At 35.7% G+C, this 23,636-nt stretch overlaps 1 protein-coding gene across 1 annotated transcript; it reads right to left on the reverse strand.

Moving 5' to 3' along the window:
* Window positions 1–16,632: 16,632 nt before the first annotated feature.
* Window positions 16,633–17,070, reverse strand: OLR154 (olfactory receptor 154). Its single transcript, NM_001168864.1, has one exon. The coding sequence runs from the start codon at window positions 17,068–17,070 to the stop codon at window positions 16,633–16,635; it is 438 nt and encodes a 145-aa protein (NP_001162335.1).
* Between the last annotated feature and the right edge of the window lie 6,566 nt (window positions 17,071–23,636).

Consider the following 23,636-nt stretch of genomic DNA (forward strand, 5'->3'; position numbering starts at 1 on the left):
TGCAATAAACATGTGGTGCAGGTATCCCTTTGATACACTAATTATTTTTTCCTTCGGATTAATACCCAGTAGTGGGATTTCTGGATTGTACAGTATTTCTATTATAAGTTTTTAAAGAAATGTTCATACTGTTTTTCATAATGGCTAAATTTACATTCTCATCAACAGTATATAAGAGCTCCCTTTTCTCCACATCTTTAGCAGCAACTGTTATTGTTTTGTCTTTCTGATAACAGCCTTCTAACTGAGGTAAGATGATATCTCATTGTGGTTTTCAGTTACATTTTCTGAATGACTGGTGATATTGAACTTTTTAATGTACCTATTGGCCATTTGTATTTCTGCTTTTGACAGATGTCTATTCAGGTTATTTGCCCACTTCTTATTTATATTTTATTTTTTAAAATAATTTCAACTCTTAGTTTAGATACAGGGAGTTTATGAGCAGGTTTATTACATGGGTATATTTCATGTTGTTGAAGTTTGGAATATGGATACCATCATCCAGGTAGTAAGCATAGTACACAGTAGGTAATTTTATTATTATACTTTAAGTTCTATGGTACATGTGCACAACGTGCAAGTTTATAACATATGTATACATGTGCCATGTTGGTTTGTTGCACCCATCAACTCATTCGCATTAGTTATTTCTCCTAATGCTATCCCTCCCTCAGCCACCCACCCCCTGACAGGCCCCAGTGTGTGATATTCCCTGCCCTGTGTCCATGTGTTATCATTGTTCAACTCCCACTTATGAGTGAGAACATGTGGTGTTTGGTTTTCTGACCTTGTGATAGTTTTCTGAGAATGACGGTTTCCAGCTTCATCCATGTCCCTGCAAAGGACATGAACTCATCCTTTTTTATGGCTGCATAGTATTCCCTGGGGTATGTGTGCCATATTTTCTTAATTCAGTCTACTATTGATGGACATTTGGGTTGGTTTCAAATCTTTGCTATTGTGAATAGTGCCGCAATGAACATACGTGTGCATGTGTCTTTATAGCAGCATGATTTATAATCCTTTGAGTGTATACCCAGTAATAGGATGGCTGGGTCAAATGGTATTTCTAGTTCTAGATCCTTCAGGAATCGCCACACTGTCTTCCACAACTGTTGAACTAATTTACGCTCCTGCCAACAGTGCAAAAGCGTTCCTATTTCTCCAAATCCTCTCCAGCATCTACTGTTTCCTGACTTTTTAATGATCACCATTCTAACTGCTGTGAGATGGTATCTCATTGTGGTTTTGATTTGCATTTCTCTAATGACCAGTGATGATGAGCATTTTTTCATATGTCTGTGGACTGCATGAATGTCTTCTTTTGAGAAGTGTCTGTTCACATCTTTTGTCCACTTTTTGATGGGGTTGTCTCTTTCTTGTAAATTCGTTTAAGTTCTTTGTAGATTCTCGATATTAGCCCTTTGTCAGATGGATAGATTGCAAAAATTTTCTCCCATTCTGTAGGTTGCCTGTTTACTCTGATGATAGTTTCTTTTAATGTGCAGAAGCTTTTCAGTTTAATTAGATCCCATTTGTCTATTTTGGCTTTTGTTGTCATTGCTTTTGGTGTTTTAGTCATGAAGTCTTTGCCCATGCCTATGTCCTGAATGGTATTGCCTAGGTTTTCTTCTAGGGTTTTTATGGTTGTAGGTCTTACATTTAAGTCTTTAATCCATCTTGAGTTAATTTTTGTATAAGGTGTAAGGAAGGGATCCAGTTTCAGTTTTCTACATATGGCTAACTAGTGTTCAGCACCATTTATGAAATAGGGAATCCTTTCCCCATTGCCTGTTTCTGTCAGGATTGTCAAAGATCAGATGCTTGTAGACGTTATTCTGAGGTGGTGTGGTGTTATTTCTGAGGCCTCTGTTCTGTTCCATTGGTCTAGATCTCTGTTTTGGTACCAGTACCATGCTGTTTTGGTTACTGTAGCTTTATAGTATAGTTTGAAGTCTGGTAGTGTGATGCCTCCAGCTTTGCTCTTTTTAGTTAGAATTGTCTTGGCTATACAGACTCTTTTATGTTTCCATATGAACTTTAAAATAGTTTTTTCCAATTCTGTGAAGAAAGTCATTGGTAGCTTGATGGGGAAAGCATTGAATCTATAAATTACCTTGGGCAGTATGGCAATTTTCATGATATTGATTCTTCCTATCCATGAGCGTGGAATGTTCTTCCCTTTGTTTGTATCCTCTTTTATTTCATTGAGCAGTCGTTTGTAGTTCTCCTTGACGAGGTCCTTCACATCCCTTGTATGTTGTATTCCTAGGTATATTATTCTCTTAGTAGCAATTGTGAATGGAAGTTCACTCATGATTTGGCTCTCTGTTTGTCTGTTATTGGTATATAGAAATGCTTGTGATTTTTGCACATTGATTTTGTATCATGAGAATTTGCTGAAATTGCTTATCAACTTAAGGAGATTTTGGGCTGAGACAATGGGGTTTTCTAAATGTACAATCATGTCATCTGCAAACACAGACAATTTGACTTCCCCTTTTCCTGACTGAATACCTTTTCTTTCTTTCTCCTGCCCGATTGCCCTGACCAGAACTTCCAACACTATGTGAATAGGAGTGGTGAGAGAGGGCATCCCTGTCTTGTGCCAGTTTTCAAAAGGAATGCTTCCAGTTTTTGCCCATTCAGTATAATATTGACTGTAGGTTTGTCATAAATAGCTCTTATTATTTTGAGATATGTTCCATCAATACCGAATTTATTGAGAGTTTTTAGCATGAAGGGCTGTTGAATTTTGTCAAAGGCCTTTTCTGCAGCAAGATGCAGATTTTCTACATGAGTTAAAGAGGTCTTAACATTGTTTCATAAACATAGTGGTTTATGAATTTTGTTTTTAAAAGGTTGGTCAATATTTCTGTTGACTAGATAAATTGGGGATACATTAAATTATTAATTGTTTAAAAACCTCAACTCTACATTTTCTCTTTGATTTTACCAAGCCATGATAATAACACAATATACTAGTTTATACAAAACTGAGTTAAGTTCTCATAATTTAAACTTTCTAAATGTCCTACATTTTTTAATATATCAATATTTTATTTTAAATATTATAAAAATATAAAGTGATGTTTAATTCCATAAAATTCTAATAACTGATATCTTTTTAAAGGATCTTACTTGCCAAAGTCTTACACTATTTCAAATGATAGGGTCTTCATGTAACAAATTAAATAATAATTTACATATTTTAGTTATCATTAAAACCTTACATAAATACCAAATTGAGTTAAAAATGATATTTAAATACCTCCATATTTTTAATTTTTATTTTATATTTAATTGATGTACAATGACTGTACATATTTATGCAGTAGAAAGTAACATTTCAATGCATGTATACAATGTATATTAATCAAATTAAGGTAATTATTATATCCATCACCTCAATCATTTATTATGTCTTTGCATTGAGAACATTCAAAAATCTCTTCTAGCTATTTGAAAATATACAATAAATTAGAGTTAACTATAGTCACCCTACAGTGCTATAGAACAATAGAATGTATTTCTTCTATCAAATTGTAAGTTTGTATCTGTTAACCAACATATTCCTATCTCATGCTCCACTGATTATTCGTAGCCCCTTATAGTCATCTTTCTACTCTGCTTGAGAGCAACCTTTCTAGCTGCAAAATACGAATGAAAACGTGATTTTTATCTTTCTGTGCCTGGTTTATCTCACTTAAGATAATGTCCTCCAACCTCATCTATGTTGCCATGAATGACAGAATTTCATTTACTTTTACGGCTAAACAGTATTTCATTTTGTCTATATACCATCTTTTCTTTATCCATTCATCTGTTGATAGACACTTAGGTTGATTCCATATTTTAGCTATTGTGAATAATTCTGCAAAAAACATGGGAGTTCAGATGTATTAATGTTTTTGACATACTGATTTTTTTCTTTTCGATACTCAGCACTATAATTGCTAGGTCATATCTGGTACTTCTAGTTTTTAGTTTTTTGAGAAAATGCCTTACTGTTTTCCATAATGCCTCTACGTATTTACATTCCCACCAATGGCATGTAAGAGTTCTCTTTCCTCCAAAATAGGAATGCTTTTATACTGTTGGTGGGAGTGTAAATTAGTTCAACCATTGTGGAAGACAGTGTGGCAATTCTTCAAGGATCTAGAACCAGAAATACCATTTGACCCAGCAATCCCATTACTGGGTATATACCCAAAGGATTATAAATCATTCTACTGTAAAGACATATGCATATGTATGTTTATTGTAGCACTATTTACAATAGCAAAGACTTGGAACCAACCCAAATGCCCATGAATGATAGACTGGATAAAGAAAATGTGGCACATATACACCATGGAATACTATGCAGCCATTAAAAAGGATGAGTTCATGTCCTTTGCAGGGACATGGATGAAACTGGAAACCATCATTCTCAGCAAACTAACACAGGAACAGAAAACCAAACACCACATGTTCTCACTCATAAGTGGGAGCTGAACAATGAGATGGACACGGACACAGGGAGGGGAACATCACACACCAGGGCCTGCCGGGGGATGGGAGTCAAGGGGAGGGAGAGCATTAGGACAAATAACATAATCCATGTGGGCCTTAAAACCTAGACGATGGGTTGATAGGTGCAGCAAACTACCATGGCACATTTATACCTACGTAACAAACCTGCACATTCTGCACATGTATTCCAGAACTTAAAGTAAAATTTAAAAAAAAAAAAATTAAAGAGTTCTCTTTCCTCCAAATCCTTGCCTGCACTTGTTGCTTTTTGCCTTTTTAATAGTAGTCATTCTAACTGGAATGAGATTATCTCTCTTTGTGGTTTTGACTTGCATTTCCCTGATGATTAGCGATGTTGAACATTTTTTTTCCCATACTTGGCTATTTGTATGTCTTCTTTAAAAAAAAAAAAAAGTCTGCTCAGATCCTTTGCTTATTTTTAATCAAATTATTTGTTTTTTGCTGTTGAGTTCCCTGTACTTTCTTAATATTAATCTCTCGTGGGATCGAGAGTTTGCAAATACCTCCTCCCATTCTACAAGTTGTCTCTTCATTCTGTTAGTTCCTTTGTTGTGCAGAAGCTCTTTCACTTGATATAATCTCATTTGCCTATTTTTGTTTTCATTACCTGTGCTTTAAAGTCTTTCCCATAAAATCTTCACCCATTCCAATGCCATGAAGCTTTTTCCTTACATATTGTTCTAGTATTTTTATAGATTTTAGTGTTACATTTGAGTCTTTAATTCACTTTGAGTTGATTTTAATATACGATGACAGATAGGGTCTAGTTTCTTTCTTCAGCATATGAATATCCAGTTTATTCAGCACCATTAATTGAAGAGAATTTCCTTTTCCCAATGTGTATTCTTGGTGCCTTAGTTGCAAATCACTTGGCTGTAAGTTTGGGAATTTATTATTGAGTTCTCTATGCAGTTCCATTGGTCCATGTGTCTGTTTTAATACCACTGCCATGATATTTTGGTTAATCTAGACTTGTATTTTGAAGTCAGGTAGTATGATACTTCTAGCTTCTTTCACCCTCTTAGGATTGCTTTGATTATTCACGGCCTTTTGTTCCATACAAATTTTAGGATTGTTTTTTCTATTTATGGGAAGAATGCCTTTGGTATTTGACAGTGATTGCACTGGGTCTGTCAATTACATTGGATAGTATAACTATGCTATACTACTTACTATAGTAATTTTTTCAATCCATGAACATGAGATACCTTTCCCGTTTTTCCCAGTTTAATTTATTTTATCCATGTGTTGCAGTTTTCATTGTAGAAGTTTTCACCTGCTTGGTTAAATTTAATCCTAGTTATTTTATTATTTTTTCAGTTTTTATCTCTTCTCTTTATTATTGTATGTTTCATCTTTGATAACATATGAAATTATAACTGCACAATACAAGCTAAACAGTAAAATTAATATAATAATCTGAAATTTTGAGCAGAATCATTTAGCTAATGGTTTCAATTCTCCACTTTTTTAAATGAAACTAAAACTCAAGAGAACTTTCCACATATTCTGTAATACAATGTCTATCTTGCTTCCTTTCCCAATCTCTTTCATCTCTCAAATCAAACCTCTTCAGTTTGCCCTTTTAGAACTCACAAGTGTAGTTAGCCAAATTCCAAATATCTCAAAGCATTTTCTCTGCTCTTTCTCTCTTCCTTTTTCTTTAAGAAAAAAAAAAAAACTTTTTAACTTTTATTTTACGTGCAGGGATACACATGCTGGTTTCTTATACAGGTAAATGGCATGTCACAGGGATTTGGTGTGCTGACTATTTTGCCACCCAGCTAATAAGCATAGTACCTGATGGGTAGCTTTTGTATCTTCTCCCTCCTCCCATCCTCCACCCTCAAGTAGGCCCCAGTATCTGTTGTTCCCTTATTTGTGTCCACATGTACTCAATGTTCAGCACCCACTTATAAATGAGAATATGCAGTATTTATTTTTCTGTTTCTGTGTTAGTTTGCTTAGGATTATGGCCTCCAGCTGCATCCATGTTGCTGCAAAGGATATGATTTCATTTTTTTATGAGTGTATAGTATTCCATGGTGTATGTTTAGCACATTTATCCAGTCTACCATTGATGGCCATGTAGGTTGACTCCAGGACTTTGCTATTGTAAGAAGTGCTGTGAAGAACGTACGTGTGTGTGTGTCTTTAAGGTAGAACAATTTATATTTCTTTGGGTATGTACCTAGTAATGTGATTGCTAGGTCGAATGGTACTTCTTTTTCAAGTTTTTTGAGAAATTGCCACAGTGCTTTCCACAATGGCTGAACTAATTTACATTCCTACCGGCAGCATATGAGCATTTCTTTTTCTCTACAACCTCTCCAGCATCTGCATCTGACAAAGGTCTAATATCTAGAATCTCTAAGAAACTTAAATTAACAAGTAAAAACCAAACAACCCCATTAAAAAGTAGGGCAAGAACCATGAACAGTCATTTTTCAAAAGAAGACATACATGTGGCCAGCAAGCATATAAAAATGTTCAATATTATTAATCATTAGAGAAATGCAAATCAAAATCACAATGAGATATTCTCTAACAGCAGCCAGAATGGGTATATTAAAAGATCAAAAAAGTTGTTTTTTTGTAGCTACTCTATATGAGATTGCTGTCTTGATTTTTTTTTTTAGTTTGTGCACTATTGATTTATAAAAACATTACTGATTGTTTTATGTTGATTTTATACCCTGCAACTTTACTGAATTTGTCAGTTCTAGGAGTTTTTCAGTGGAGTTTTAAAGTTTTTCTATATGAGATCATGCCATCTGCAAAGAGGGAAAATTTGATTTTCTCTTTTCCATTATGGATGCCCTTTGTTTTTTTTTCTTGCCTGATTTATCTGGTTAGAACTTTCAGCACTATGTTGAATAGGAGAGGTGGAAGTGAGCATATTTGTCTTGTTACATTTCATAGAGGAAGAAGTTTCAGTTTTTCCACATCAAGTATGGTGTTATCTGTAGGACTGTCATATATGGCCCTTATTGCATAGAGGTACATTTCTGGTATACATATGTTGAGAGTTCTTATCATGGGAAGATATTAAATTTTATGAAATGCTTTTCTTTCTCTATTGAGATAATTCTATGTTTTTTATTCTATTGATGTGATAGATTATGTTTATTGATTTCTTGTATTTATTGATATGTTGAACTATCTTTGCATCTCTGAAGTAAATACCACTTTATCATGTTGTTCAATCTATTTGATGTACTGCTGTACTCAATTTTCTAGTACTTTCTTGGGAGTTTTTCTATCTATGTTCATCAGGATTCTGGCCTGTTGGTTTTTGCTTGTTTATTTAGTTGTGTGCTAATCTGATTTTGCTATCATGGTAATGCTGGCTTGGTAGAATGAGTTAGGAAGAAGTCTCTCCTTTTCAAATTTTTGAAATTGTATGAGAAGAATTGGTGTCAGTTCTTCTTTGAACGTTTTGTAGAATTTAATAATGTTGTCATCTTGTCTTGGGCTTTCCTTCATTGGGAGACTTGTATTACTGAGTAAATCTTATTCCCTGTTATTGGCGCCTGTCATGAGGTCGGGGGAGGGGAGAAGGATAGCATTAGGAGATATATCTAATGTAAATGACGAGTTGATGGGTGCAGCACAGCAACATGGCACATGTATACATATGTAACAAACCTGCACATTGTGCACGTGTACCCTAAAACTTAAAGTATAATAACAAAAAAAAATTTTTTTTAATCTCATTTCCTGTTACTGATCTATTCAGGTTTTCTATTTCTTCCCAGTTCACTTTTGGTAAGTTATATATGCCAAAGAATTTATCAGTTTTCCCTAGGTTTTCCAATTTGTTGGTTTAGAGTTGTTTATAGTAGTCTCTAATAATCTTTTGTATGTCTGTGATATCCGTTGCAATGTCTACTTTTTTGTTTCTAATTTTATTAATTGCATCTTCTCTCTTTTTCTGTGTCTAGCTAATGGTTTGTCAATTTTATTTTTTCAAAACACCAACATTTCATTTGGTTGATCTTTAGTACTGTATTTTTATTCTCTATTTTGTTTATTTTTGCTCTGCTCTTCATTACTTCTTATTTCTACTAATTTTGGATTTTGTTTGTTCTTGCTTTCCTCCTTTCTTGAGGTGCATTATTAGTTGTTTATTTAAAATCTTTCTACTTTTCTAATGGTAAGTATTTATTGCTATAAACTTTCTTCTCAGTACAGCTGTTGTTATATCCCATAGGTTTTAGTATATTTTTCTTCTAGTTTTGTTTCATTTTCAATAAAGTTTCATTTTCAATAAAGAAATTAACTGGTCATTCAAGAGTACATTGTTTATTTCTATGTGTATGTACAGTTTCTGATTTTCCTCTTGTTATTTACGTCTACCTTTATTCCATTGTAGTATGAAAAGATGCTTGATATGATTTTGAATTTTTAAAAATTTTAACATGTTTTGTGCCCTACAATATGGTATATCCTAAAACATGTGTTCCATGTCCTGATAAAAAGAATGAACAGTTGAAGTTATTGGACAAAATATTCTTCAAATGTTTGTTAGTTACACTTGGTTGATATTGCAGTTTAAGTTCTATGTTTTGTTATTGATATTGTGCCTAATCTGTCCAATGCTGAAAGTGGGGTGTTGAAGCTCCCTACTATTGGATTAGGGTCTACTTCTCAGCCACATAATAATAGTGGGGGACTTCAATACCTCATTGGCAGTGTTAGATCATCAGGACAGAAAACTAACAAAAGAATTCTGGACTTAAATTTGACACTTAACCAATTGGATCTAATACACATCTACAGATTGGTCCGCCCAATAACCACAGAATATGCGTTCTTCTGATCTGCACAAGGAATATACCACAAGATCAGCCACATGCTGGGCCATAAATCAAGTCTGAATAAATTCAAAAAAATCAAAATTATATTAACCATACACTTGGATCACAGTGGATAAAAATGGAAATAAATACCAGGAAGATTTTTCAAAACCACATAATTAAGTTGAAATTAAACAACTTGTTCCTGAATGGCTTCTGAGTAAAGAGTAAAATTAAGGTCGAAATTTTAAAAATCTGTGAAGTAAGTGAAAACAGAGACAAAACATACAAAAATCTGTGATACAGCAAAAGCAGTGTTAAAAGTTTATGGTGCTAAATGCCTACCTCACATATTTAGATTTCAAATTAACAAGCCAAAACCAAGAGGAGCTATAAAAATAAAACCAAATTAATCCCCCTAAAGTTACCAAAAGTAAAGAAATACATTTTCAAAGCAAAACTGAGTGAAAGCGAGACAGAAAAATTCATAAAAGGAATAAACAAAACCAAAAGTTGATTCTCTGAAAGGCTGAATAAGATTGATGGACCACTAGCTAGATTAGCAAAGAAAAAATAAAGATCTGTATTAGTTCATTCTCATGCTGCTAATAGAGACATACCCCAGATTGGGTAATTTATAAAGGAAAAAGGTTTAATTGGCTCACAGTTCAGCATGGCTGGGGAGGCCTCAGGAAACTTACAATCATGGTGGAAGGGGAAGCAAACATGTCCTTCTTCTCATGGCAGCAGCAAAGAGAAGAATGAGAGCAACGAGGGGGAAAAAGCCCCTTATAAAAACCAACAGATCTCGTGAGAACTCACTCATTATCAAGTGAACAGCATGGAGGTAACCACCCCTATGATTCAATTACCTCCCACTGGGTCCCTCTCACGACATGTGGGGATTATGAGAGCTACAATTCAAGATGAGATTTGGGTGGTGATACAGCCAAACCATATGTAGATACAAACAAATGCAATCAGAAATGACAAAAGCAACATTATAATTGATATCATAGAAATGCAAAAGATCCTCGGAGAGTATTATGAACACCTCTATGTACAAAAACTGGAAAACATAGAAAAAATGAATAAATTCCTGGAAACAGATAACATACCAAGATTGAATCAGGAAGAAATTGAAACACACCAAAATTGAGTTCCAAATGGAACCACTAATAAAAAAACAAAACAAACAAACAAACAAAAAACCTACAAACCAAAAATACCTCCAGACCAGAGAGATTTACAGCTGAATTTTACCAGACATACAAAGAAGAGCTGGTATCAATTCTACTGAAAATATTCTAAAAAAATCAAGGAGGGACTCCTTCCTAACTGATTCTATGAAGCCTCGATCACCGTGACAACAAAACCTGGCAAAGACACAATGAAAAAGGAAAACTATAGGCTAATACTCCTGATGAACACTGATGCCAAAATCCTCTAGAAAATACTAGCAAACCAAATCCAGCAGCACATCAAAAAATTAGTTCATCATGATCAAGTAGACTTCACTCCTAGGATGCTAGGTTGGTTCAACATATACATATAAATAAATGTGATTTGCCACATAAACAGAATTTAAAAAGAAAATGACATAATTATCTCAATAGGTGCAGAAAAAGATTTTAATAAAATCCCACATTCCTCCATGCTAAAACCCCTCAATCAAATAGGCATGGGAGAACACACCTCAAAATATTAAGAGTCATCAATGACAAATCCACAGCCAGCATCATACTAAGCAGGCTAAAGCTGAAACCACTCCCCTTGAAACTGAAACAAGACAAGGATGCCCACACTCATCATTCCTATTCACTCTCATCATTCCCTTAGTACTGAAAGTTCTAGCCAGAGGAATTAGGCAAGAGAAAGAAATAAAAGACATCCAAATAGGGAAAGAAGAAGTCAAATTCTCTCTTTGTTGACCATGTGATTCTATACCTAGAAAATCCTGAAGACTTCCCGAAATTTCAATTAATTCTATTGTGAAAGTGTTTTTCTCTTTCCAAATTAGGATTTACATATTTTGATGACTGTTTACTTTTCACATTAAATAAAACATATTTATGTTTATGTTCAAATATAGACACAGAAACTGTATTTATGATATACATCATGGAATAAATAAGAGGCCTAAATATTAGTGGCTTCATTTTCAATAATATATTCTTATTGCCAGAATGATTACAGATTAAAAATTCTTAAAAGTTAATTACGTGTTTTGTATCAATTGGGAATTTACTTCTTGATTTTGATAATGCGGGTTAACATGATACACTGACTGGAATTGTTTAAGCTTATCATTGACATATAAGAACCACTTTTCCTCACCTGCCACTTATTTATTTTCTACAAATAATGGTAAAAGAGGAAACTAGATATTTTAGAAACACCAGAAAAATAGTAACATTGATTCACACTGGAGAAAATTTCTCAAGTACTGTTAACAACCAGCAAAGCAGTAAAGCCTCAAAGGATTGATTATTACATACATGTTTCCAGCTCACAATGTAATTGGCCCTTTTCAATGAAAACTGTTAGTAAGTACATACTTATTGGAACCTTAAACTGAAGATTTTTCAGGATCTTCCAGAAGCAGATGACCCTCACACGGCAAGGTTAACCCGAAATTTTCTAATTAGCAGATGATGGTGTGAAGTGTACTTTCTCATGCCAAGACAACAGAACAAGATTAACTTTTTGTATCTCTGTTCTTTTTTTTGTCTTATTGCTAAAATTTTTTATCATCTTAATTTGATATATCTTAGTGGTTGCCTAAGGGTTTCTAAATGCATTTAAACATGTTTTAACTGTAATCACAGCCTAATCTCATAATGTGTTTCTCTGCTGTTTAAAGCAAAATAATACCTGGATAGGGCTGGGGTTGGGGGGCATGTGTGACCACAGCTGTGTGACCACAGCTAGTCCTCTGAATGCTGGATTTGTCATCCCCCAAACAATTATTAACTCTTCCTTCAAATATTCAAGAAGACAACTTTTTTTCCTCAAGTTCCTTTTGGTATCATACTTTCCTCACGTCAGTGACCTCAATCGTTAATATTTTAAATATTAGGCCGGACCTAGAGTCAATACAATACATAAGCTAAATTTATTTCATCATTTGCAGTATATTCAAGGTCAGTAGGGGTAGTGACAAATATTGGGACAATTTTTATTACAGTAGTGAGTATTTTCATGTACTCTCTAGTCTGTTTTATAGGTTCGATGTCATTCCAAAGATAATTTCCTCCTTTTGAAAAAAATAAAAAATTGTTCCAATCTTGTGGTAATAAATGATACAATGACAATGATGTTTGTGTTCTAAAGGTGGACTTCTGTGTACCTGACACACATAAATCTCTCTTGTAACAAAGGAGTAATGCCTACAGATTTTCAAATATTTAAAACCTATAACCTTCTAGTGAACTGTATTTTCCCGAGAAGAACATCTAGATGGACTTCCAAAATGAGTAGGTATGGGTTAGTCAGGAAGTTCCTGGAAAGGGAGCTAACTCCCTCTTCCTGTCCACTGTCTCAGACTGCTCCTCCCATAGTCAGAAAAACACTAACCATTTTCTTCTTAGCTAGCCAAGGAGACATTTGGCACATTTAAGACCTTCTGTAGTACCCATGCGAATACCACCTTTTAGGTGAAACAGTGTGGTTAAGCTAAAGGAAAGCCTCCTGGATCTCAAAAATAAACTGAAATGGAATTTGATTATGTTTTTATGTGGCCTGAGTTTGGTGATCTAGGTCTCTGGTTCCATAGCCTACTACATAAACTATGAATCATTGATTTGCTGGTCATAGTCTGTATGGCATTTGTTCAGTACAATACAAGACCAGTCTGAAGTCTTAAATACTGCTGCATAGTCATTGTCATATTACGTTATTCAACGATTATCATTTAACAAAAGAAACATGCAGGACTACAGGCTGTTTTCTGAGCAACCTTCTATCAGTACAATTCTGACAATGGTTAACTGGAATGCACAAATTAATGTGTTGAAGGCTGTTTTCATCTGTTTTTGGCCAAAAGGGGACAATGAAAGATTAAAAAAATAAATCCACCAGAATTTAGTACATGTTGTTCCCTGTTGAACATAAACAAAGCCTGAAGAATGTGAACAATACAGACAGGCCATTCTGTGACAAAGTCTGGAAGAAGACTGAGAGAAAGCCAATCAGAATTACTCTTCTTGCTAACATGGGTAACTGCTTTTGCTTTACCAATGTTAATTCTAGCCCACTTTTGTTCTCACATTTCCTAGATTTAGAAAATATTGATATACAATTCCAAATTACCCATATTGCTTGACCACATCCAAACTGGAATCCTCCCAAACTTCCAAGATCTCTCCTTAAAGTTATCAAGCACAACAAGTTCATATCATATAAGAATCCCCTCCCAACTCTTTTGAGTTACCCAGGGGCTCTTTTGGAATGCTTTCTTGCTTGCTGTAGCAGGATTAATAAACCTAAGTTTTGAGTATAGATATATTTCCTGTTGTCTTAAGTAAGTGAGTTTTAATAACTTCCAACAGAGGAGATAGTCTTCATAGTTGTTTAATTTTTCTTTCCTTAATATGTAAGCAGCAGCTTTTTATAATTAATTTTTGATACAAAATTTTCCATAGAAATGGCTTACTTAGTCAACATGAGAACCATGAGAAGATGAAAAAATATTCTCTCACCGGGAGCGGTGGCTCACATCTATAATCCCAGCACTTTGGGAGGCCAAGGCAGGTGGATCACTTGAGGTCAGGAGTTCAAGACGAGCCTGGCCAACATGGTGAAACCTGTCTCTACTAAAAATACAAAAATTAGCTAAGCGTGGTGGCGGGCACCTGTAATCCCAGCTACGCAGGAGGCTGAGGCACAAGGATGGTTTGAACCCGGGAGGTGGAGTTTGCAGTGAGCAGAGATAGCGCCACTGCACTCCAGCAATAGAGGGCACTCCTGGGCAATAGAGGGAGACTCAGTCTCAAAAAAAAAAAAAATTATCTCACGTTATGGACACATGGCACCTTTTTGCTTCAGCCCAGTGGAAAAAAGGGTCTAGAATTAAGATGAATCCATAAAATGATAATTACTTCAGTGTCCAAAATATCATTATTTAACATATGCATACTTTCCTCTTCACTCCCATGGTATCTTTTATACTATATCACTGAAAATGCCATATTTTGTTGTTATTACATTATTTCCTCTCTTTCTAGATTGTGGGTTTTCTAAAGTCTGACACTGGGCCTTAGTCACCTGTGAAATTATATTATTGTCTAGAATATAGTTGATCCTCAAGAAATATTTCTGAACAGATGTTCAACTATAAGAAAAAATAAATGAAGAGTATTTCTAAAGTTTCTGCATAAGGTTTTTCTCTTCAAGAAGAAGATTAGAAATTTCCAGGCATGAGTAGAAGGAGAAATGGGGAGTTATTGCTTAGTGGTTACAGAGTTTCTGTTTGAGGTGATAAAAAGTCTTGGACATAATGGTAATAGTCACACAATATTGTAAATGTAATTAATGTCACAAACCATACACTTAAAAATGGTTAAAATAACAAAGTTTATGTTATATATATTTTACTATAACATAATAAAAGAAACTGTGGTCTCTGTTTATAGGATCCTATTTATCAAACACCACATTACAAACTAAGTTAACTGTGGGTGGGATCAATCTCAGACTCTTAAAAAAAAAAAGAAACTTAGATACTGAAGTTGAAAAGTAGAATTAATGCCTTAAAAGATCAAGAGTTTCTGGTAATAAGCACTATATGATGAAAAATTGATGCTGGAGAATATTATTGCGTTATATAGGAGAATAGACTGGTTACTCGCATTTATTTTTTCCAAGTGGGGGAACATCAATTCTTGTGGAAGTTAAGCCTGTGCTAAAAACATGCCAGCCAGCTGTTTGGGGAAGGTTTACTGTCATCCAATTAGTCTGGATAGCATTAACAGGAAACTCAATGTCCTAGGCACCCTTGTATACCCGAAGTGCTATAGACTAATGGAGGAAACAAAAGGTTAGATCAAGTTCACAGTGCCTCTCAGAATAATTTACATGATAAATCCATCACACTTAAAATGCCAGGAAAAATGCAAAGGTCATCAGTCAGGAGGTGACTATATTAGCTACAAAGTGACATTTTTATTATTATTTTATTTTAAGATAGGGTCTCACTCTGTTCCCTGTGCTGGAATGTAGTAGCACAAACATGGCTCACTGCAGCCTCAACCTCCTAGGCTCAAGTGATCCCCCGCCTCAGCCTCCCAAGTAGCTAGGACTACAGACACATGATACCACGCCTCGCTAAATTTTTAATTTTTTGCGGAGACAGGGTCTAGCCATGATGCCCAGGCTAGTCTTGAATTCCTAAGCTCAAGCAATCCTCCCACCTTGGCCTCTCAAAATGCTAGGATTACAGATAGAAGCCACCACATCTGGCCAAAAGTGACATATTTTGGACTACTTCCTTGAGAAACTAATATGATGGGGTTCCCATGGAATTATGTGCTTTCAGACTTCTCCCCCTGTAGTCCTCCTCATGTATTGTCAACCTAATCCTTGGTGTTGAGTTCTCACAGCAATCTCTGGTCTAGGCTGAAACTCTCACTGAAGACTCTCCTGGTCTAAGAAAATGCTGGCAATAATTAATTAAGTGTGTGTGTGTGTGTGTGTGTGTGTGTGTGTGTGTGTGTGTTCTCAATTCCTCAACTCTAGCATATGAGATTTCAGTACATGGAGAGAATAACTCTCCTTGCCTTTTACTTTCAAGTGAACTACATAACCTTTCCCTGGAAATATTCAATACCTATAGGCCCATTAACAGGTCACAGGATAATTTTATAGAAAAATGATATTCTGCATATTTAGCAGGTATAGATGGTTTCTCACAAATACTTCAAAAACTCTCCAATAATACATGATACTGGTGTGCTAGAATTAGCAGAAGTAGAAACCTCTAGTCCAAGGATAAGAGGTGCTAAAGAAAGTAAAATATTAATTATAACTTTTTCCATTAATCCTCTGTGCATGTAGAGAGTATAGTTACCTCCTCCTCATAAAAAAAAGCCAAATAGTCTCAGGCGAATCTGTCTAGTGTTGATGCCTTAGACCAGGGGGTTGAGAACAGGAGGCACAAGGAGATAGAGATTTGCAAGTACAATGTGGACGTGAGGGGGTACTTGGTGGCCAAAACGGTGAGTGAAAAAGGGAAAAAAAGGGCAGGAATATAGAAAATAAGAATCACACAAATGTGGGCTCTGCAAGTACTAAATGCTCAGAGCTGAGCATCCTTAGAGTGCAGGCACAGCACAGTCAGCAGGATCAGGAGGCAAGAGGAGGCAATGAGGACCACATCCATGCCAGTGATTGAAAGTGCCACAGTGAGACCATAAATGGTGTTGGGCTTGATGCTGGCACAGGCAAGCTTGGCTATGCCCGTGTGCTCACAGTAGGTGTGGGGAATGATGTGACGTCCACAGAAGGGTAAGCGTTCAGTGAAGATGACAAAGGGGAAAACAAAGAGAAGACCATGAATCACACATGCTACACCAACCTTCCCAATCATGGTGGCATTGAGGATGGATGCATAATGAAGTGGACAGCAGATGGCCACATAGCGATCAAAAGCCATGGCCAACAGAACAGCTGACTCTGTGGCAAAAACTCCATGAACAAAAAACATCTGGGTGAGGCAGCCATAGTAGGAAATCATGTGAGACCTAAGTCAGAAGATTGTTAGCATTTTGGGCAATGTAGACAAACAAAGTACCAGGTCAGTGATGGAAAGCAGGCACAGGAAAAGGTACACTGGCTCGTGCAAAGTTCTGTCTGTCATAATGATGTACAGGATGGTACCATTTCCCATCAGAGCAAGGACATACAAACATGTTGGTCTTGCATCCCTGGGATTTCAAACAGAATAAATGTTGAAGGGTTGAGGGCAGTGTCATTGGGGATAGATGCAGAGAACATAATAATGCAGAGAACAGAGGCCTTATTTTCCTAAAAGTGGTTAAAAATAAAATAACGTCATCCTAGAAGCCATTTCTTCCTCTTAATTATTCATTCAATTTCTTGCCTTTCTTCATTCCCACCAATTTTACTCAAATTCATGCCCTCCTCACTTATTGTCTCTGTTATTAAAAGAGCTTTGTCACTAATATGTTCACTTCCAGGATTTCCATCTTCGAGTGGAGCCTCTGCATTGCTGCCTAAATATTCTATCATGTGAATATAACCAACTGTAATATAAATATGATCTCTCTGCATTTATGTTGTGCAGACTACCTTACATTAACCTCCTCTGTTCTACCCTCCACCACTTTCTATCATGTTCTGAGCTCTGAAACATTGACCTCTATGGACTACATGAACAGGTTCCCTTGCCTTCTCACTTCTGGCTGAATTTGGCAATAGAAAACACCAACAAGAGATAGGAGGGAGGAAGAAAACAGTCAGATGTTTATTCCTTCAGTATTCTCCCAAGAAAGCTGTTGCAAGCTAATGTCATCCCTATCTAAGTCTTCTCTGGCTCTGGTTCTCTCTGGCAATCATATCTTCCTCTTGTGTCTTTAATCCAATGGTTGTAATAGTGCCTACTGCTACTTAACCAATATCACAAGCACTTCTGGTTTTCTTACACATAACCACACCTTTGTAAATGGTTTCTGTATTACATTCGCCTCAAATTATTTCAGTGTGTAATCTGTCTCTTTCTGGGGGTCTGATACAATTGCTCTTGCTAACTAGCATTTTTTAGCACCACATTTCACCATATATTTCATGTTCCAATTATATATGCATCATGAAGTGTCTAAAAACATGCTTTCTTACACCAGTATTCATTTTTATTTGGTGTTTTTTCTGCATAGAAGGGCTGTTTTCATTTGGTCACCTGGATAGTTCCTAACAGTCTTTCAAAAACCAGCTGAATACATTTTTCTCTTTGAAGTCCTTCTATAATCCCTTCTCCTATGAAGAGTGAACTGTGCGTCTTCAGAGTGTCTCACTTTGGAAATATAAAATTGTTTAATAAGTATGTATATATCTCTCTTCCCATTACACTGTGAAATCTCTGAGTCTCGTTTTTTGTTCTCTGTATTCAACATCTATGCCTTATATACATTAGGCCAACAAATAACATTTAATAAACAATTAATAAAAGATTAAATGCAGTAATTAAATTTCTTTTCTTTTTTTTCTGGAGACAGAGTCTTGCTCTGTCGTCTAGAGTTCAGTGGTGTGATCTTGGCTTACTGCAACCTCTGCCTCCCGGGTTGAAGCAAGTCTCGTGCCTCAGTCTCTGGAATAGCTGGAACTACAAGCATGCACCACCATGCTCCGCTAATTTTTGTATTTTTAGTAGAGGAGGGGTTTCACCATATTGGCCAGGCTGGTAATAATTGAATTTCTTAACAAACTTGGGTAAGTGACCATGTTTGCAAAATAGTGTTCCCTCTTGGGGGCCTTCCTTATGAATCAGACCAGATCTTCCCTTGCTGGATCTGTGATTCCTCCCATGTTCTGTTCATCCTGTATGTTCTAATAGGTGCTCTTTATCACCTCTGATTCAGTACTTAACCTAATCTGTATAATACATTTATACAGATTTATAACCTAATCTGTATAATACATTTCTATCTGTTTTTTAATTAATCCTAGTCTGTTTTCCCAGCTTTAGAATATAATACTTTAGGGTAATGATACTTTGGGACCAGTAAGTCCAATAGCCACACAGTGTGTGCTGCAGGAAATACTTAAGCAGATAAAGCATGCCATGGGAAGGAAAGAAGAAAAGGAGAGACTGGGGATTTACAGGTGACTTAAATCAGGGAGTTTCTCAGAGTGCCTGCTCTGTGGTTTGAGGTTATGCCAATAGAAAGAAAAATAAGAAAATAGGAAAGAAAAATAAGAAAAAAAATCTGGACTCCTGTAGGTGAAGTCAGAACCATCACTCTTACCTTGTTGAAGGCCAGTCTTAGAGGTTCAAAGATTCTTGATTCTAGAAGGGATATTAATGTTAACTTCATCCAGTCATTCTCACCTAAAAAGAATTTTAGAATGTGGAAGAACCTAAGATAGGATTAAAGAGTTCTATAATAATTATAAAGAATATCCTTGTTTTAGGAAACAACAGACACTGGGACTTGCTTGAGGGTGAAGAGTGGGAGGAGGGAGAGAAGTAGAAAAAATAAGTATTGGGCACCAGGCTTAGTACCTGAGTAAGGAAATAATCTGTACAGCAAACCCCTGAGACACAAACTTACCTATATAACAAAACTGTCCATGTACCCCTGAAGCTAAAATTTAAAAATTTTAAGAAAAGAATATTTTTCTTTTAATCTCCTGCTCAATTGAATATAGTGAAAATAAACTCATATAGCATTTGAACTCATATAGTATTTATTCATATGAATAAATTCATATAGCATTATAAATTTTGTTTTAGTAACTGTAGTAAGCATTTCTCGTATACTACTGCAAGTTTATACTAACTTTATATTAATGGTCACTGTAAATTGTACACATAATAACATTATTACAAGTTTTAATTACTTATAAAGTTATTTTGTTTACTTTAACTTGATACATCCTCAAAAATTTTTTTAAAATATGAATGCTTTTGGTTTCTGGCAATATCTAAGTTTTTTATATTTTCTTTTTATTTATTTTACTTTATTGATAAACCAATGGAACATAATATTGTCACCTAGTTGGGAAGTAAATTACAAAGCATATGTAGTTCACTAATTATATGGTGTTAACTCCCAAATGTAGTATCTTGTGAAAAGTGATTACATGGAAGTTGCTTATACATCTCCAATAACAGGGAATCATTTAGTGATGTATAAGTCTGCCTTTTTTGAGGCAGCCATTCTCAACTTTAGACTTTCTGAGCTTAAGAATGCTTTTCTTTTTATTGAGTCAATGTCTATAACCACAACCCACATTAAACACTATGATTTCTCTTCATTGTCTTAAGCTTCCAATTTTATGTTCTTTCAAAGGCTGCTTTTTCCTTTCATTTACTTGTCAAAATATTTTTGACAAAGAAATATTATTATGTACCGGTTATTCTTCTAGATGTTTGAAATACACATTGAAGAGTAAGAACATACATATTCAATGATCTACTAAGTTTATAGTCTAATAAGAAGACAAAATTAATCAAATAATTCCCAATACATGCATAAAATGCCAAATTGATATATACTATGATGAAGAGTTGCATGAGACAGTTTCTACTTAGGGCAGGCTTCCCTGCGAAAATGAAATTCATCTCTAAATCTGAGTCTTCCCCAAATGCTTCAAGCAACTCTTGTATGATTTGACTCCTGAAGCTCTCCTTCTGTAGTCTAGTCTGAAAAATACGAGATCAGGGCCTATGTTCAGACCTCCTAGGTTCAAAATATTGCTCTATTACATTAACTTGCTAACTGTATTACTTTGAGCAATTTCCTTATTCCCCATAGTCCTCAATTTCCTATTATAAAATTCAGACAATACTTGATAGAGTTTAATGGAGATTTAATTGAGAAAAAGCATGTGAAGTGTATAATACAGTCTCTGTAACTTCATAAGCACTAACTAAAATATTCGCTGTGATTTCTCATGATTTTGAAATCTCTGAGTCCCTTTCTCTAACTATGTACTCACCTCTTAAAAGAGGAAACTGCATTTAGTTCCTCAAGTTGAAAAACACATAGGCTTGAGTCCATAACACAAGGGTGAAGACAGTGTGGTTTCAGTCTCTTCTAAGTCAAATACTCTCTTCGAAGATCCGAGACTGGTCCTCAGCTGAATGAGGTGCATTCTCGCAGGATATGAAATGAGATGGCTCCCCAGTAATCCCAATCACACCAATATAGTACTACATTGATGTCCACTCATTAATTTCCTGTGAGGTCAAGGAACTATTGTGACATTGTGAGGTTCTTCAACACAAAAGGAGCCAGTGTGTTCTATGCTGCCATTAAGAGCAGAGTAAGGATGAAGGAATGCTTATCTAATTAAAGGAAGAAGTTCTGTTAGTGTGTTTAATGAGGCAGTCACCTGACTTTGCCCTGGATAGAAACAAACCTAGGAATGCTGCAGCAAGGATTTCTAGCTTAGCAGTCATCAAAAGTTTCTGCACACAAAATTCCAGGATTACTTACGTGGAGGAAATGAGATTTGGGGGATACCAGGTATGCTCAGAAACTGAGAAGACAAGAAATCAGACAGATACATTTTTGGAAAACACTACTAGGGTCCTATCTGTTCAGGTATAAAGTTACTAACAAATACATATAACTTCACTTCTGCCTGGCTAGCCTGACAGATACAAGTGAGATTAAGATGCAACTATTGTGCTTCACTACAGTAACCATTTTATTATTTATATGTATCTTATAACATCATGTTTTATACCTTGAACATAGGCATAAAAATTATTTAAAAAAAAAAAATTCAGACTCCATCATTGTTTTAAGAAAGTCTGCTCCAGAGATCTGACTGGCTTGCCTTGAGCCCATAATGAAACAGCAAGAGACTAAAATCTCTAACTGCAAGAAGAGGGATTCAAGCGCAAAGCAAAGGATTTATTAATGATAATTTGGTACACATTAAGTCTCCTCAAACACCTGAGTGGCCAGGAATGGTGGCTCATGCCTGTAATCCCACCACTTTGGGAGGCTGAGGCAGGCGGATCACCTGAGGTCAGGAGATTGAGACGAGCCTGACCAACATGGTGAAACCCCATCTCTACTAAAAATACAAAAAAATTAACCAGGCGTGGCGGCCCACTCTTGTAATTCCCAGCAACTCAGGAGGCTGAGGCAGGAGAATCGCACGAACCCGGGAGGTAGAGGTTGCAGTGAGCCAAGATCGTGCCATTGCACTCTAGCCTGGGTGACAGAGCAAGACTCCATCTCAAAAAAATAAATAAATAAATAAATAACCTGAGAAATTCAAGGAACTAGTTTCTATAATGGAGCCAGGGAAAAGTCTGGATGATCTCCAGAGTACCCAAATATATCAGAACATCTGGATTGTCAATTCTCTCTTTACCTACCTCTGCTCCTGGCTTCACAGAACAGTCTTCAGCCTTATTTTCCGCCTACCTCATCCATATAATGCTCACCCCAGACTCATTAGTCAGCAGTCATGGAGAAGACTGGACAGAACACAAGAGCATAGTTCCTGAATCTGAGGTCTTCTTGTTGCATTTACTCCCACCCTGGGAAGGTTTTTTTGGTCAAGAGAGGCTGTGGCATGGCTGAGAGCACCGATGGTCCAAACTGCTAAAAATAGTGGTTAATTTGCAAATAAGATCTCAGGGGAGACATATCAGTCATGTCAGGGTCTTCTTTTAAAGGCTAGACTTTTTTTAAGGCAGGAAATGCGGTCACCATGGTCTTGCACCAAGGGGTTAATAGCTGCCTAACTTTTAGACAAAATTTGTAACCAAATTGTGCCAGATTCTTGGGGAGAGCAACTCAGGGAGAAGGAAGGAAACACGGAAGAAGAATAGTGTCGGAAGACATATATCTTGGATTAGAATTTCTACAGCTTTTGTTGTTGTTGTTGTTGTTGTTGTTGTTGTTATTGTTGTTGCCTAATCCAGTATCACATGTTGCCTATTATCGAAAAAAAGCATCACTGTGTCTAATCTGAATTCCTCCAGGTTGATCTTGAGCCTGATTCTTTATTTCACTTTAACATTCTTATGTGTTTATTAGGGTAAGTCATTGTCTTTTTTTCTTCATCTAATTATACCAGATGATAAGCTACTTAATCAAAGGTACTGCTAGTTACTGTTTAGTGTGAGGATACATGCTTTTCCCATAATCCACTGAGGAAATGATATATTGGCAGTTGTTGATATACAAGTCAGGAGATTAAAAAAAAGATCCACAGTGGAGATACACATTTGCTAATCATCATTATAATGACAATATCTAAATGAGATTAAAAGAAAATGAATGCCTACAAGAGCACTGGTACTAAACGCTAACATTAGAGGTCAAATGATTAAGAAGAACAAGTTAAGGACACAAATAAGTAGCACTTTTAGGGTAGAAGAAAAACCACTGTATGCTAGTGAATAAAGTAATTTTTTAAAGAGATATATATAAAATATTTTAAAGGTATATGAAATACTGCAGATATGTCAAGGAATAAGGACTGAGACCACTGCTTTTAGAAGTTGTAGCTATGATAGATTTTGACAAGAAGAGAATTATGCAATATTAATATGAAATTTGGGTAGGACTGAGTTAAAGAGAAAATGGGAGAGAA

Source organism: Papio anubis, chromosome 12 (assembly GCF_008728515.1).
Source record: "Papio anubis isolate 15944 chromosome 12, Panubis1.0, whole genome shotgun sequence".
Classification (NCBI taxonomy): domain Eukaryota; kingdom Metazoa; phylum Chordata; class Mammalia; order Primates; family Cercopithecidae; genus Papio; species Papio anubis.